This window comes from Ictidomys tridecemlineatus, chromosome 7, assembly GCF_052094955.1.
Source record: "Ictidomys tridecemlineatus isolate mIctTri1 chromosome 7, mIctTri1.hap1, whole genome shotgun sequence".
NCBI lineage: Eukaryota > Metazoa > Chordata > Mammalia > Rodentia > Sciuridae > Ictidomys > Ictidomys tridecemlineatus.
The window spans coordinates 154,562,214-154,580,163 of record NC_135483.1 but is presented as its reverse complement, the minus strand read 5'-3'; the positions used below and the strand labels follow the sequence as shown (position 1 = coordinate 154,580,163).

Sequence of the window (17,950 nt, the reverse complement as noted above, 5' to 3'; positions counted from 1 at the left end):
AATGGAAATTATTTTTTTCACACTTCTGAAGGTTAGAAATCCAAGACCAGGTTTCAGTAGGTTTGTTGTTTTTGAGGCCTCTCTTCTTGGCTTTCAGATGTCTGCCTTCTTGCTGGGTCTTCACATGGCCTTTCCTCTGATTGAAATTTCAAACCACAGTGTATCTTAATGTCACTGAAATTGGAGTATTGGAGTATTAAATTAAACAAGCAGGTGCCAATTAGATTGGGGTTGTCTCCTTTGAGATTCTGCAAAGCATACTACAACCTAACTTAGTGTGTAAGCAAAACCTAACTTGAAGTATAACAAACAGCAGTTTCAGCCAATCACAGGCAGCCAACTCATCACACCATTGCATCCAATGTGGTGATTTCTCTACTTTGCCCATGGTTGTCCTATAAGCACTCCCACCTCTGGCTGGTGGGTGAGTTCTCTGATCTTGTTCTGGTTCTGAGTCTACCTGGTTCACGAATCTACTGTTAGCACAAATAATCTCTGTTAAATTTAAATTGTTTAAAGTTTTCCTTTTAACAGGATATAAGACCTTTTAGAAGGTTATTAAGTTAAATTGAGGCTATTAGTATGGTCCCTAATCCAATCCAACTGGTATCCTTATAAAGAAGAGAAAATTGCACGTGAGAAGTCACTAGAGGAGGATGTTCACAGAAGGACAATTGTATGAAGAGGTGGTAGCAAGAGGGCCTCCATCCACAAACTAAGAGGGACTCAGAGGAAAGTTACCCCGTGAGCTCTAGATCTTGGAGCTCTAGTTTTCTCAGCTATGAGGATGTAAGCTTCTGTTGTTTAGCCACCCAGTCTATGGGTTATTGTTATGGCTGCCCTAGAAAACTAATATACACTGATTATGTCTATAAATAATAAAAATCAAAATAGGACATTTTAAAAAGCACACAGATCTTTTATCTTCTTCCATATCCAGTGAAGCACATTGGGTGCATCTTTTTTCATATCACCCAAAGAAGAATTTCTAAATATAAGCTCACGTGCTGTTGAATGTATTCAGTATAAGTTATTGCATCTCAAACACAGGCTGAAGAACAGACTACTCAGAAAGAAACTTCAAAAGTTTTTCCCCCCTCTAAAGATCCTGTAGAGTTTTAAATCACCACTGAGAAATAATCGATTCATCAGTAATGAATTTCAAATATTCATTAAAACAGATATAAATTACAAACATTAGAAGGCTCTGACATGCAAAAATAAGCCTTACCTTTGTTTTGGGTTCTAGAATTTTTACTCCATAAATTGATATTTGCAACTCAACTTTAGGAATTTTCTGGCCTTCAGATTTCTTGATGTGTCTCGCAAACTACAAATAAAAATTATTCATAAAAAACTTAATTCTGTTTTTGTGGAGAATGAACACAAATACACAAATTTTTATTCAATGTCAGATTTTCATTAAATGAATTATTGCCCATTATAAAGCATTTTGTAAAAATAATCTCAAAGTATTTAGTAATCTCAGCACTTTACCATTATAATTCAGATTAGTTTTCAGTAACTTTATTAAAACATGATTTTTAATGTACTTCTTTCATGATATTTGGAAAATTGAATTCATACCAAACAATTGAGAAAACTTCATTGATAAACAGAGATAATTTTGCTTTCCTGTGGATCCTTTGCTTTTAATAGCTTGAGAGAACTTGTAGTTCACCAACTGTTGAATATGCCATCTTTGTTATTGCTAGATAGTTACGTAGTTTGGTGCACTACCCTACCCAATACCAAATTATTGAACAAAAAGAGATGCTGCTATATCACAGTCAAAGCTAAGAACTGAGGTAAGTACCAGCTAAAACACTGATATGTAGATCTAGATTCAGTTTAGAATTATAAGCATAGTGAACAGCTAGAAAACAATTTTCACAATTTTTTTTGTACCAGGTATTGAACCCAGGGCCTTATATGTACAAGGCAAGTGCTCTACCACTAAGCTACATCCTCAGTCCAAGAAATATTTTTAAGTGCTTTCAGAATAGTATGTATTATATATTCGTACTGAATTAGTTAAGTGTATATAAATGTATGTTAGATTCTACTCTAAAATCAAAAAGAAATATCAGAATACTCATTTACTTAGTAGATGCAGTTTCTATTACCTAATTTCTTCCAGCTTTACCAGATTTATTGGTGGAAAAATTACAGGAACCCAGTTAAATGTGAATATTAAATAGTGCATACATTTTAGAACTTTGAGAATACATACACACACTCATACACATATCCAAAAACACAAATAAACAAATATGCTATTAAGTATAAATATTTTTAGGCAATAATTTAGAACACACTGGTGTTTTAAAAAAGTTATTCATTATTTATCTGAAATTCAAAATTTATTGGGTGTTCTGATTCATCTGGCAACCTCACTGTCTCATTCCTTTCTTTCTCACCTTGGCCCCTTAACCTTTCTTTCTAAGAAAAGGATGAGATTTTTAAAAATAGGTTTTTTCACCCCTCTTCTAGGGCTTCTAAAAGTTATTTTCTAGTTTAACATTTTTTCAGCATCTGGATACTCTTCCTAATTGACTCAAAATAGATCATCTGTAAGGCCAGGCAGAGCTCCAGTCCTCTTTGTGTCATATTTATTTGCATTGCGCACTTCACCCTAATTTAGGGCAGATGTGAATACACATGGTATGCTTCAGTCCTGGAGCAGGGAGTGGTTAAAAGCCTTTTTCTCTGTGCACAGCTTTGCACTGCCATGGAGAGTAACATAATTAATGCATATATGAATGCCTTGAAATGTCTGCCTTCTTATCCCAGGGGGTACCTTTTGTTTTTTTTCCTTGTTAGGTGGTGTGACTGTTCAGCTTACTGACTTTCCTGTTCTTTGGATGTAACCTGCTCTTTCTTTTCGCTTTTTCTGCGTCTGGCAGGCTCACATTCTACACATGAATCAACTAACTTATGCCAGAGAATTTTCTTTTTTGTCTTTAAGAAACGTGTTTCTCTTTAATGAAGATCAAAAATTCTTCCAGAACTCTCCTAAAGAATGTGCATTAATTTTCTTTTCCCTTCACCATTTCCTACGTAAATTGGCATCATCAAACAATTCAGGAGTTTTCACATATAAAAGCTTACAAAACTAATCAGCTGCTCTGCGTCTATGTGGAGGCATCTGTCTAAGCAAAGCAAGTCCCAACTGCTGGCTGTGGAACCATTTATTCTACTTGCTTCCTCCCTCCTGTTTTCTCCAAACACAGTTACAGTGGCTCCCCAGGCCTCTTCCACATCTGGACACAACCATCCCTCTGACCTCTGATGAGAATTGTGCAACTTTTTAATTTGTAAAACGTCCACCACAAAACGAACAGTAATATTAAACTTAGCTGTCAGTAAGGCAGAAAAAGAAGAATGGAAGAAAGGAAGGAAGCAAGCAAGCAGGGCCTGATGGTAGACAGATAGACACACACACACACACACACACACATACGAGGGGTGAGAAGGAAGAAAGGCAGGGAGGAAAGGAAGGAGAGAGCATAAAACAGAAAACATCTGCTTCCAAGTTCCTGAATCTTTCTCTCTGCTTCACATCAAGATAAGAAATGGTAGTCACAGCAGCTTCAGAGATCATCCAACCCAATCTTACCATTTCAAAAATGAGAAAAGTCCCTGAGAAGTTATGTAACTTGGTCATGAAACGGGTTTGTAGCAACTAAGCATAGAACCTACCTTTCCAGATGGGCACCCAACTACCCTTCTTGTTAGTGCACGTTTTCTGCATTTAAAAAATAAAATTCACAGCTCTGTTTTCATGTATACCAAGGTTTATACTGGTTATTGGGCTTGATTGATGAAAATATGTTACAAAACCCTTAGGCTTAAGAGTTTTTCAACTTCTATTCTAAACAGTCTAATATTCTCCTTCCTGTTTCCTTTTTCCTAAAACTTAAGCTTCCTGTGTTCTACACTGTGCATATTCCCCTCTGACTCTCCTCCTTTTTTCCTACTTGTAGACTTCTTAATTGTGCTCCCAAGTATTTCTAAGTTTGAAGTGTCAGAAGACATTGAAAGACATGCTGATAAATCCATCTTACATTAAATTCTTCCCCCCATTTACTGTTTTAATGTTGATTCTTGAAGAGTGATTTTGCCATTTCTTTTCATTATTTCTTCAGTGGGTTTGCTTCTTGGTAGAGCTAGCTAGATAGAAGGATCTACCACTAAAACTTAATATGATAATCTAATATAAACAGTCAAAGGGGATGAGGCTTACACATACTGAATATTATCTGGACACAACAAAAACACAACAAAACCTTTTTCATCAAAAAAACAATGAGAAATGATGAAGTTTTGCTTGAAATGTATGAAGTACTTAGTTAAATATATATTACTAAGTAGAACTGCTAAAGAAAATTTAAAGGGAGCCCTGAGTTTCAATGTCACCCTTACAGAATTTCTATTTCTCAAAAGACTTTTTAAAAAGTGAAATTTTAACCATATTACTAATGAAACATGCACTTTGTGGCAAGAAAAATCAGTTTATACTTTGAGCCTATTATTCTGAGTTACTATTCACTTCTGTTGTTTGTTATATTTAAATTATTAAAGTATTCATAATAATTGAGTGGGGAAATCAGCTATGTTTGTATATAATATGATGAATCTAGTATTTAAATCTAGTATTTAACTAATAAAATACTATTTTATTAGTTAAATACTAGTTGCAAAGATAAAACAGTTATGCTGCACAGAAAGAGTGAGGTTGAATTGAAAAACTGCTGGGTTGAGATTAACAGGTTTCCACAGTGAATCCCAAAGGCCATATTATCTTGAAGTAATTTCATATAATATCAGTGCAGCTCCACCAAAATGAGGATTTTTCCTCTAAAACTGGGACTCAGGAATGCCACTCCATGGTTATCTCCTAGGAAAACTGACAAGTTTTGAATCTGTATTTCAGTACTTATTCATAAATAAACATTATAAATTGTTTATGAAATATGAGACCTCTGATATTTATGCTAGTTGTGTTAACAAAACAACTAGATAAATCACTATTGAAAATGTAATTCAGTATAATAACAAAAATAATTATATAAGTAAACACATAGAAACTGAAAGGGTTTTAAATTATTATATTTCAAAATATTTGGAATATTTTGAAATCTCAGGCTAAAAAACAATTAAGAAATAGAAATTACATGATTAAGAAATAGAAAGTATGTTGTATTCATAAATACAGCTTCCAAAAGTAAAGACTCCAATACTTTAACAAAAATTATTACATTTAAGAACAACTTACGAAGTCTAAATCTTCATTGACATAAAATTCTATATAAGAAATTGATTAAAATTTTTCAAAAACTAAGCAGATGTTATGAAACAAAGAAACATGAAAAATAGATTATTAAAATCCTTAGTTTTGATCAGCTTGAATTAAATTTAGAATTCTTATTTAATGTTAGAAGGCAATATATTTAACATCGCAAACTTTTGAAAAATAAGTAAATATAAATAAAACGATACCTTATGTATCAAATGCAGTCAAATCCTAAACTACAACAGATTTCAAAAATCAGTCAGAGTATGTATGTTTGAGAAAAACAAGCAAGAAATTAAAATGGGGCTGTTTATAAAAGGCAGTTAAGCAAAATTTTTTGGTAGAGTCATAGCACCACCTGCTGGCATTTACATGTCAACAAAATTTAAGTCAACAGGATCAACTTTTTAAAAATAAGTGCAAATATCTTTGGTATAATTTGAATTGTAGCTCTGACCTCAAATATAGATAAATTAAAACTTACAATAAAATAGTTCAAATTTATTGTTTTATTCATTATCATTAATGTATGAATCTTTACCCTTTGGTACACTTTCCTGAGATACAAACTTTTTGAAATCAACAAAGTAAAGATTACTTATTAAGCATACAATTGTTCTTGAAGACACTCGAGAGACAAAAGCTACTATCAATTAGGTATACATTTTAAAACTACACTACATAATTTTTATCTTATTGTAAATCCTATTCATTCAAGCATGTGAAGAAAGAAGTAATACATAGGTATTTTTAACAAGATAAAGATGAGAAGTCTGTTGAAACAGTTTTTCTGATTTTAAAATCTCAGTGAGAACAGTATGCAGATGAGAAGCAATTAGATAAACATGTAGTGTGACATCTTATATAATATTGTTCTAAGGAAATATCAATTATGAATATGTGGAATTACTTCTGATTTTCTCGGGAAACTTGTTGATTATGAATGTACAGTTTTGCTTAGATTTTCTCAGGAATCTTGTTGATGTTGAGTCTATGGGGCCTCTATTTAATGTCCTCCTCTACCCTCTGATTCTTACCAGTTCCTCTATGGCTGCTCATGGGCAAGGCCTAATCTCTTATATTTGCATAATATACAGGGTCACTACAAAATTCTGCTTTGCAATCACCTCTAAGTGCATATTGCTGACTGGTGGATATGGATTGCAATATATATTTTTTTCTTTCTAGAATTTTTTATTAATTTTTTGTTTATATATGACAATAGAATGCATTACAATTCTTATTACATATATAGAGTACAATTTTTCATATCTCTGTATACAGAGTATATTCACACCAATTCGTGTCTTTATACATGTACTTAGGATAATAATGTCCATCACATTCCACCATCATTAATAACTCCATACCTCCTTCCCTTCCCCTTTGCCCTATTCTCTATTCCTCCCACTCCATCTCTCCCTACCCCACTATGAATCAGCCTTGGATTGCTATATTATTGCCAGTTTTTGAGTGAGGGCATTGTCCAAGCAAAGTGAAGTCACGCCACTATATGTCGACTCTTATGAAATACTACCACTAAAGATTTTAGGGATTATGAGAAATTAACACTGTACAAAATACAATATGCTGTATAAAGAACAATAATTGTGTGTACATATTTATTATTTAAAAATGTCTCCTTGGTCTGATGGTATTTATTCAATAGCTAATTTTTACCAGTGAGAAGCTATCCCTGCCACAAAACATTTTCTGTTTTTATTTCCATCAATCTGTGATAACATGACAGGTTCCACACACACAAGGCATTAATTAAAGGAGTTTCCTTACCTTTAGTTTCCTTACAGCATCTCTCACAACTTCTGTTCCTTTTGGCTGCTCCACTTCTGTGCTGCCAAGAAACTGAAAATGGTCATTTGTGAGAACACGTGCTATTCCATGTCATTTATCACCAGGACACTGTGAACTACAGCACTGCACAACTGAATGGTTTCATAGAATGCAAACTTAAGTCCTAATTAAGTAGAAGAACCATCAATTAATTTCTACTATTTTCAAAACATATGAAAACATAAATATATTACTTGAGCATTTGTAATTCCTATTATTCAGACTTTAATAAAAAAAGACTTTTTTTACATATTTCATTTTCAAATGATTACTAGAAAGAAAGCAAACTGATGATTGGGTCCAAAGGAATACAGTTGATCTCAACATTAAAAATTTAGTAAGTATTAACAATTAAAAATTTTCTAAAAATTCAAAGCACATAAATATTTTTATTTGTTACTACAGCTAAACTTTGATATATTTCAGATTATAATTTCACTATATTTTTCCTTATTGTCCAACCATGAAACTCATACAGCATGTAGTGTTTAAAAGAAAAAAGTTTTTAAAGTCCAACATATATTATTCAGTAAGCTATATCTGGGTTTGACTTTTAAAAAGCACACAATTTATAATTTAACTGTTTCAAAATGACCCTGAAGGCAATCACGGAGAGTGTTAGGTTAAATTTAATGAGTCTCCAAAAAGAAAAGGTTTCCTAATAATTATCATATTTTGATAAAAATCTCTACCCTGGAGAGAATTAGGTCCTCCTAAATGGAGTCCATCATCATAAGATGCCCAAGACCAATCAGATGAAATATGTAAGTTTTATTCTAGAAAATATTTCTATGAAATTGCACAGAATTATTAAATTCATGAAGTATATAGTTTCCCAAAGGCTGGTTTCCCTCTTGTCACATACCACCAACTAGAACACCATTGCCATCACGAATCTACCACTGCTCATATGTGTGCACCAGATTTCCATTAAGTGATTAAGGGGATGGATATGTGGGCATTTCCAAAGTCGAAGGGAATGATATAGTAAAGTCACAGTATTTCTCATTCTTCCCTCCACTCTTGAAAAAATAGCAAATTCATTAAGAGTCTCAGTTTTTTGAAATGAGCGTTCTGTGTTACCCAGGAAGCAAGTTAAAAAGTAAAAATACAGATTTTTTTGGACAAATAATCCACAAATTTTAGGGTAGCACTAGGAACTTATTTATCTAAAAGCATTGTAATTGATGGCTTGAGCTGAAATCTGTTAGGCAAAATTTGAAATCAGCGAACAAATTATGAGGATAGTTGAAAGTAGATAAAAAGGGTAAATTGAAAATACAGATGATTGCTGTTCCTGAGAACCTAAGCTGGGTTGCCCTGAGGCAAAGTGAAGTCTTGCTTCTTAGGTTCTATAAGGTACAAAGTTTCTTTTTCTAATAAGTTCAGATTCTACCTAACAAATTCTACTGGGGCTTAGGTAAGATATGTCAGGCACTGTGACCCACTGTGACCTAAAGATGTTGGTGGACCAGGCATATATAAAATACCAAAATGAATGAGAAATACTCACCTTAAAAGGAATTGAAAACCTGTCCCCTCTCACCAGTGAGTCTGCTCATTTCCTGTGTTTTTTTATAAGTGTTTTCAACTCTGGCTTCAATACAGATTCACAGGAGGAGATTTAAACTATTATCAATGCCTACAAGTCTGATTCAACAGATAACATCTGTATGTTTTCCAGCTCCCAAGGTGATTTTAATGTGCTGACAGTTTGAAAAGCAAGGATAAAGGGTTCAAGTTACAGAGGAGAATGTAAGGCAAGAGGAGCTATTTAGCTGAGAGGAAATCCATGGGGTAGACTCTTCTCTACTTCTCTGAATTGATCAAAGCACTGAGAGACAAGTAGCTCCATCCTCAGCCCTTATTATTATTTATTTTGAGATAGGGTCTTGCTAAGTTGTTGAGACTGTCCTTGAATTTGCCATCCTCCTGTCTCAGCTCTCAAGTAGGTGGAATTACAGGTGTGTGCCACACTGAGCAAAAGCATATTCTTTATGGATAAATTATACGTGTACTGAAGAAGAAAGGATCTGAAGTATTAGTGACAGTCTATAAGAGTAACTGGAAATATCTTTGGAAAAAGATTCATAATTTGGCAGAAATGTTGAGTCATTAAGTATTATATGCAAATAGGACCACATGGGAAAATTATGGAAGAACTCCAAGGATAGTCTAAATGAATCTACCTCTAGCAGTGCTCTAGGAACTTTTTAATATATTTCTTTCACACTGGCTTTAATTAAACCGACTAAGAAATAAAACAGTGGTAGAAGCCTTGAATGATGGTAGAGTTAAACTAAAAGACACTTTAATATGAACTTGCTACTTGACCCAGCTTTTTCTTATGTAATTAGTAAATAATTTTAAAATTGAAAAAAAGGTCTACCCTTTATATTTCTTGCATATTTTTAAATTATAAAAGTCATAATTATTCTTTCTCAGTAAACAACTCATATATACATGCATCTAATTTCTACATAAAATATTTATAAAACTTAAATATGATGTATCTGTGCTAGAATGAGCTCTAGGCTCAGAATCTGAAGACATTAGAAAATTACTTAATCTCTGTCTTATATGACTCTTTTGAAAAATACAGATAATAATACACTTCTCATAAAATCATTTCAAAGAGCAACTGAATAGGAAAAGGAAACACACTATAAACAGTGACATGTTTTATAATTATGAGGAATTACCATTCCTTTATTTAATGATGGTCTGGGAAGACACAAAGATTTAATGGACACAGTTCTGTCTGCTCAGCTTTTCTGGGATCAATGTCATCAGCTCACGGACTCCTCCTCCAGCTTGCCTGTGCTTTGCCAGTACTGACTCACGTGCAAGCCCTTCAGAGTGTTCTAGTTAGGCAATGAAGTCCACTTGCCAGTACTGAGAGCTAGAAGCACCTGGGAGATTTTTGCACTGCTCCCATCCTCCTCCCATATCATCACATTCCTTAGCCAACCTCTGACTTAGTCAGGGGGTAGAAAAACCTTCCTCCTTTGCCTGGAGGCATAAAGGTGTGATGCAGAGCTTCCCTGGGACTCAGGATGAGTAAGCTTCCCCCATGCATACTCTTCTGTGCTATCCTGCTTACGTTCCTCTGTCTTTCCTGATTTTGTATTGATTTCACTGGGAGCACTCTCTTCACAAAGCACAGACACCTAAATCTTTAATTTGGGCTCAAATTCTGGGGCTTCCAGCCACTGGTTAAATGTTTTAAATGCTTACATTTCAGAAACATACCACCTTGTACACAATGCCACAAACAACTAAAATTTACTGTCCTAAGTGCTACTGAAGGCTTGTACAAAGCACACAGGTGGGACTGAAGACTGGTTTTCATCATTTCTACTCTGCGTGGTACCTGAATGGTGGAGGGAAAAAAACTGAACTGAATCATGCCAGGGCCAATGAATTCAGTCACCCCTTCTCCATAGAAGAGGTGTCAACTAAACCAGGTCAGCGGAACTGCAGACTGCACCATGCTAGGCATGGCTAAGAGATGAAATGAGGTGCCTACCATGTTAGGCAGAAGTGCATATGCTGTGTGGATCACCTGACTCTCTTCCTTTGCCCATGTTCTAGGATACCAGGTGTCAGTCTTATAAGTCTCTAGGGAGGAGAATTCTTCCTTAGTGAAAGTGGCCCAAGAAAAATAACACAACCTATGCTGACAGCTGAGGTTCCTACGTGGAATAGATGGGTCACCTGATCAATCACCAACCGACAATCCCTGCCCAAGTACATGTCACTCAAGTTGGCTTTTGAAGGTCTCAGTCTTAAATAGAAAGCACAGCAAGTATGTGAATATATTTTAGAAAACCCTCTCCCCTGAAGAACTGCTAAGAAAACAAACAAGAGCAAAAAGAATGAGAAAGAAGGAAAAAGAAGTCAGAGAAGAAAACAAGATTGTTAAAACTCTAAAATCAATCTAATGTATTGAATTCATGATAAAAGGAAATAAGACACTCAGAAAAGCAGCATTTAGAGAACAAAAGAGAGACCATAGAAATTAAAAATGTGACTTAGATGATTTTTAAAAGTAGTAAGAATACTGTAAGATAAAGTTGAAGAATTTCATCAAGGAATAATTATTGGATGCTTACTATTTTTTCAAGTAATATCCTGGGAGTTGAGACTATAGCAGAGAAGAAACCAGAGTAAATTCCACGACTGTGAGACTTACATGTTAGTGGGGCAGAAGAGCAACAAATGAGATCATACAAATAAGTAAATGGTATGGTGCTCTAGAAGTATTCTGGAAAGAGGGCAAAATGAAGGGGCTGAAGCTCAAAGCAAGTGGGTGTGTCTGTGGGTCTGGTGCCTGCTGTGTCATTTTAGAAGATTGGAGGAGACCTTCCTGACAGGGTCAAACAATCCAACGAGAAAGGGTGCAATTCAGCTAGAAATTTGAGTAAGGCAGAGACGGAAAAAGGAATAAAATTATGAAAGTCAGATATTGATATGGAAGAGAAAATGAAACACAGATGCTACTGAATCAGAAACTCTGATTCTACTTGCATCTATGGAATTCAGAAACTGAATTCTACTCAATCAGAAATTCAGGAGCTGGGCCCCAGAAAACAGTTTCAATGTGCCCCAGGTGATCCTCATGTATGCTTAAATTTGAGAACCACTGTGGAAGGAAATCCAACATCAAATTATACAGTGTTCTAGAAAGAGAACTGAAAAACCTGAGGAAGAAAATTCCCAGCTTTCCAAGAATCAAATCTATGCATTCCAGATTAAAGAATGGTTACATCAAATTAAAGAATGGTTACACTTCTATGTAAAAATACATAGAAACACAAACAGGCTCATCATCAATACACTGGGGATAAAGATCAGAAAATTCCAGAGAGAAACAATACGTATAAATGACAGCAGACTTCTTCAGGACAGCAACAGTGGAAAAAAAATGACTGAATTCTGAAGAAGAAAAAATGATTTGAGCCAAGTTTTGAGTCTATGAGGAAAAAACCCAAAATCATACTGATAGGTGCTGGGCACAAAATTCTGCCCTCCTATGCCCCAGAACTCAGTAACAAAAAATGGACTAAAATAAAACACAGAGAAAATGGAACCCAGGAAATGGGGGAGATGACAGGAGAGTGTTGATAGCCACTGCAAATATGATAGATCAAAGCATAGCAGTCAGCAGGTTATCCAGAAACAAAGAACCAAATGACATAAGTAAAAGGAAAGCAAAAAGCATCTGCTTCAGTGAGACTTGGGAAAGGACCTGGGAATTTTTTTTTTAATATTGTTTTCTTTTTTGATATAAGTCCTAGAGAAATATTTGTTTAAAATGAACATAAGTTACAATGATGAAGCAAAAAATAAATTAAGTGCCCAAATGACATTGTGCTAATTTTGCATGTATTCATCTATTCCTTAAGAATATGAGTATTTCCTGGTACGGTGGTGCATGCCTGTAATCCCAGCTCTTCCAGAAGCTAAGACAGGAGAATCACAAGTTCAAGGACAGCCTGCATAACTTATGAAGACTTATTTCAAAATGAAAAATTAAAAAACCTGGGAATCAATCTCCAGTACCCCCCCCCACCCGCCACACACACACACAGTATTTACCACCAGAGAATCATTTACTAAGTTCTAGGTGGGAAAATATTCCTATTTTCATGAAGTATACATACTAGTGAATATTTGTGTGTTTGTATGTCTATACTATGTCTCTGTTTATGTCTAGATCATAGACACATGCTTTACATCTTAGATGGCGGAAGTAAAATAATACAAAAAATGACAGGCAGACTGGGCAAGTATGGATATTTAAGACAGAGGTAAATAGGAAAGTCCTCTGTAAAAATGTGTCATTTGGGGGCTAAGGTTGTGGCCTAGTGGCAGAGCACATGCCTCGCACATATGAGGCACTGAGTTCGATCCTCAGCACCACATAAAAATAATCAAACAAAGATATTGTGTCCATCTATAACTAACTAACTAACTAAATAAATAAATGTGTCATTTTAATTGAGACCTAAAAGAAAGGAAAAAGTGAAACTCAAACTCAAGCATATTGATATTAAATGCTTCTGAAATGTTAACTAAAGATATAGACTCAGGAACTATGCATACAATGCTGAAGTTTAGGGATGAGATCTGCATAGAAAGATGGGGGTTAAGGGAACCCACTGAGATCTCAATGGGAGGCTGAGAGACTGAGAAGAGCAAAAAAATTATGGATCCCTAGGTAGTTTCCAGGCCCAGGCCAGAAAGGAGAGAATGTTGCTTTAAGGGGAATGAAAGCAGTTCTCAGGCAAATGGCCAAGGGGATTAGAAAGTGAAATACTGCTAATTAGAGTTGTCAGACTCCGCAAATAAAATTCTAATAGGTCACTGCTGGTGGGAATGCAAAATGGTACTTCCAATGTAACCATCCAATGATAGCATTAGATAAACTTATGAAAGCAAATAAAATGTCTTCTGTTACTAATATTATTTATTCATTTTTTTATCTAGCATTATTATGCTTATATATGTCTAGCTATAGTATGTGTCTGTGTCTATATATATTGAACTTTAGCTACTAATTGAGTTATTAGAAGGGTTGAGATTAAAATACTAGACATGACCATCAAACAACATGGACAGATAGGGAAGACATAAAATATCAGAGACACATTTAGAATATTAGACTAAAAAACTAAGATGATAGCATTACTTTCCTAAAACTGTTGTATTATTTATCTATATTGGAATTTATGGCAATATGGCATATATTTCCCCCAATTTTGCAGAATCTAAAATGCCTTTAAAAATATTCTATAAAGAGTTTGATAAATAAAAAATATCTGATGCTATAGACCTGATTTCATTTTCTGTACAAGTACTGTAACCCACGCGTCTCTCTGCTCAGATGGAACACTATTGTCTAGGCAGGTGTACTCAAAATAGTCATTTTATAGGCTGCAGTCTATTGAAATTGTAAGTATAAAAATGTCATCATTTTTCTCTCATTTACAAAGTATTTACCTTAAGGCCTCTTAGTTAAAAATGCTATTAATATGATAAGTTTGATTATACATTATGGAGGTATACTGGGGATTGAACTCAGGGGTACTCAACTGCTGAGCCACATCCCCAGCCCTATTTTGTATTTTTTTTTTTTCAATTTAGAGGCAGGATCTCAATGAGTTGCTTAGCACCTCACTTTAGCTGGATTTAATTAATATTTTTCCAAATTCTCACAATTATTTTTCAATTAATTGAAATACAGACTCCTCTTTTAAACTAATGACTGTAAGTGATATCTATAATTAGTTCCTTCCATTTTTTTCTGTATTGAATTATGACCACCACAGAATTTTCACAAAAGAATGTGAAAGTTTGAGAATCCAACTCTTATTTGTAAATATTATTAAAATGGACTTTTTTTTTTTTTCAATTTAAAGGCTGAATGGTTTATGACTCACTTTTATGCCAGTAGAGAGCAGTGTTGGACATCATTTGGATTTAATAATGTCTGCTCTTTCTCAAATGCTTTAGAATCACTCTATCATTAGTGTAGAATTTTTTAAAAATGAAAAAACTAACAAATAACTAAAGAGTTACTGAGTCTAATGGTTAGGACACTATTTAACATAAGAAGGAGCTAATTTATAACAGAAATATAAGAAATACTCATTTATATTAAATTCAAAATATGCCATTTTTATATATTTGTATATAATGTTCCTTACACAGTTACTTTAAAATATAAAGAGAAAATAATTCCTACTTTTTAAAGCATCAAAGATTTAACTAATATCATTTCAAGATTTAAAAATGATAAATTATTGGTTGTTAACCAATGATGTACAAATTAGAAAAAAAAACATAGGTATATGTGTGTGTATCTTTGTAAACATTACAGAACCTCAAATATAATGGGACAAATCTTTTGAGTCAATTTGAAACTGTATATGTAAAAAAAATTTAAGAAAAATTAAACTTTTTAGCCTCTTAACTGTACCTAATAGAAAAGTCATTCAGGAGTAAGACAATTTAATTTTATAGTCTTTATTTGGTTGAATTACCATGTCACAGTGCCAAGTCCCACAGGAAATGTCATTTTGAAAAGCACATCATAAAACTTGATTGCTAATGTTTGATCAGAATCAATAATATTTAAACCTATTACTTGATCACCAAAAATATATTCCTGAAAAAATTAAAATAATTAAATTAGAGAAAAGGTTATATGCTTTAAATACTCTAAATGTTGCCCTTTAAAGGAGCACCAGGAAATTTTGATAGAGAATTTTTAAAGATTATGGTTAATATTAAAAAATTCACAACATTTATTTATGTTTTGATTTTATATTTCTCAACTTATAGAAACAATTTGCTATTAAATATACTATTTTTATATGGATGTAGTGTGTATTATTTTAGTAGCCTCTTACATTTAAAATAAGATTACTAAATAAATAAAAATAAATAAGATTGCTAAATTTAAGCCCAAACAAACCTACTTGCTATAAATAAGAACCTGTGCTCATTGCACAAGGGACTCCCAAGCTGAATTTGTATTACATGTCAGTAAGAAGCGAGTTTTTGTCCTGTCTCTGGAGGCCCGTCCACAGTCCAACATCCTTCACATCCAAGAGGTGAAAAAGGTGGAGTGAAGAACAGGGAATTCTCCTGTATTTTTATAAATAGAAGCGTTATAAAAATAAGTAAGCACCAACTTGTATAGAAAACCAAAAGCATGAGCTTTGAAGCCACAGCCTATTTCCTCCTTAGAGATTGTAACATGGACTTTGGAGCTCTTCTCAGTCACTTTCCATTATTTTTTAGGTGTAAAATGAGGATCATGGAAATGAAGTGACTTTCCAAGGTCACAGAGCTTATTAGTGGCAGGGCTAGAGCTACAACGTCAGCTCTCCTGATCTGGGGCACATACTTTTTTATGTTTCTATCTGAAATACAACAAAATAGATTGAAAAGTATATTACATATGTGACCATTAGTCAGAATTATATTATATAACTTTCTATGCCATGTCCATTGGGCTAAGGAAAATTTGTTATAAATTCTTCTTATTCTTTCTTGACTCAAAATCTGAGAGAGTCAAAATAATATTTGGTCTGCTCTTCAGTCAGATAACCTGAGTTTTCATTTACTAATTCCACTATTTATCTACCAACTTATCATTTCTTCAGTTTTCTCATTAGTGAAATGTGGAACACAGTGTGGTGAAATTAAATGAGAAAGTACAAGTGACTAAAATAGTGAATATTTAATGAATTCATCTTTATAAATTAAAATGAAATAATAAAATAGTTTTAACGGGTAAAGAAAAAGAGCCAAGCCCTCACAATGAACTGTGAAGTAAGCAAGAAAAAAAAATGAAAAAGAAGAAAAGAAAAAGAAAAATGCTATTTTAAGCTCCTAGATTTGATTTTTGACTCTTGAGGAAGTTAGAATCATTATCAACCTAAGTATATATTTTTCTAAACACTGTATTGGCTCCTTTTAAATGTTCATTCTTCTGCATTCTCATTGCAATTTACTTGCAATTCACATTACAATTTAATCAAGTTTATATATAATGTGAGACAAATGGATCTATACTTACTGATACCTCTATTTGTGGATGTCTTTGTATAAGTGTTTATTCTGTTTCTTAGAGAGGTTGAGTACATTTCTTGTTAAATATATTCTTAAAAGTTGCATTATAGATTTTGGTAAATAGGATAGTTTTAAATCCTTTTTAAAACAAATAATAAATATTGCTACTCTAATAAATATTTACCCAGTTTCTAGAGAGTTTACCTTTTTTGTTTGTTAAGCATACTGACATATAATTATCAATAAAAGGAAATGCATTTCCTTTTCTTTTCCAATATTATTATCAATTATTTATTTTATCTTATTATATTTGTTATAAAACAATGTTGAATAACAGTGATAATAAGGATTCATATCTCATTCTTAATTTCCACTGAACTTAAGTTTTTGATACTATAATACATTGTTCAACTTTAAGTAAGTTTCCATAAAGTAAACTTCCCAAATCTGCTTGTGTTTATAAATTCCAAATATACTTATTTGGATGAAACCCTAAAATTTCAAGTAACTTCTCCACTCTCTGAGCTGAATTTATGCCTATTTTTCCCCTTCTGAAAAAAATATATATTTTTTAAATGCTGCAGTACACCTCCTATTGCTGGGGACATGATTCCTAGTACTTGCACTCCAAAACACTATTTTTTTAAAATTGATTTTTAAAAAAAAATAAATGAGAGTGAAATGCATTACAATTCTTATTACTCATATACAGTACAGAACAATTTTCCATTGTGCTCAATCTAAAAATCTCTGGTTGTATATAAAGTATGTTGACACCAATTTGTGTCTTCATACATGTACTTTGGATAATGATGTCTATCACATTCCACCATCCTTGTTAATCCCTTACCCTCCTTCCTTTCCCTCCACTACTCTGCCCTATCTAGAATTCATCTAATCCTCCCATGTTCCCCCTCCTTATCCCACTGTAAGTCAGCTTCCTTATATCAGAGAAAACATTCAGCATTTGTTTTTTTGGGATTGGCTAACTCTGGGAATGGAACCACCATTTGACTCTGCTATCCCTCTCCTTGGACTATACCCAAAAGACTGAAAAACAGCATACCACAAGGACACAACCACATCAATGTTTGTAGCAGCACAATTCACAATAGCTAACTGTGGAGCCAACCTAAATACCTTTCAGTGGATGAACGGATAAAAAAAAAATGTGGCATATATATACAATCGAATTTTACTCAGCAATAAAAAAGAACA

At 33.5% G+C, this 17,950-nt stretch overlaps 1 protein-coding gene across 16 annotated transcripts in view; it reads right to left on the bottom strand.

Moving 5' to 3' along the window:
- Gulp1 (GULP PTB domain containing engulfment adaptor 1) overlaps window positions 1-17,950 on the bottom strand; it is a 270,215-nt gene that overhangs the window by 46,592 nt on the left and 205,673 nt on the right. For all 16 annotated transcript variants that reach the window (XM_040294575.2, XM_078017716.1, XM_078017712.1 and 13 more), the window contains 2 exons: window positions 7,088-7,159; window positions 1,232-1,330 (listed from right to left, as the gene is read on the bottom strand). In XM_040294575.2, the coding sequence (XP_040150509.1) occupies window positions 1,232-1,330; window positions 7,088-7,159 (171 nt within the window). The remainder of the gene's footprint in view (window positions 1-1,231; window positions 1,331-7,087; window positions 7,160-17,950) is intronic.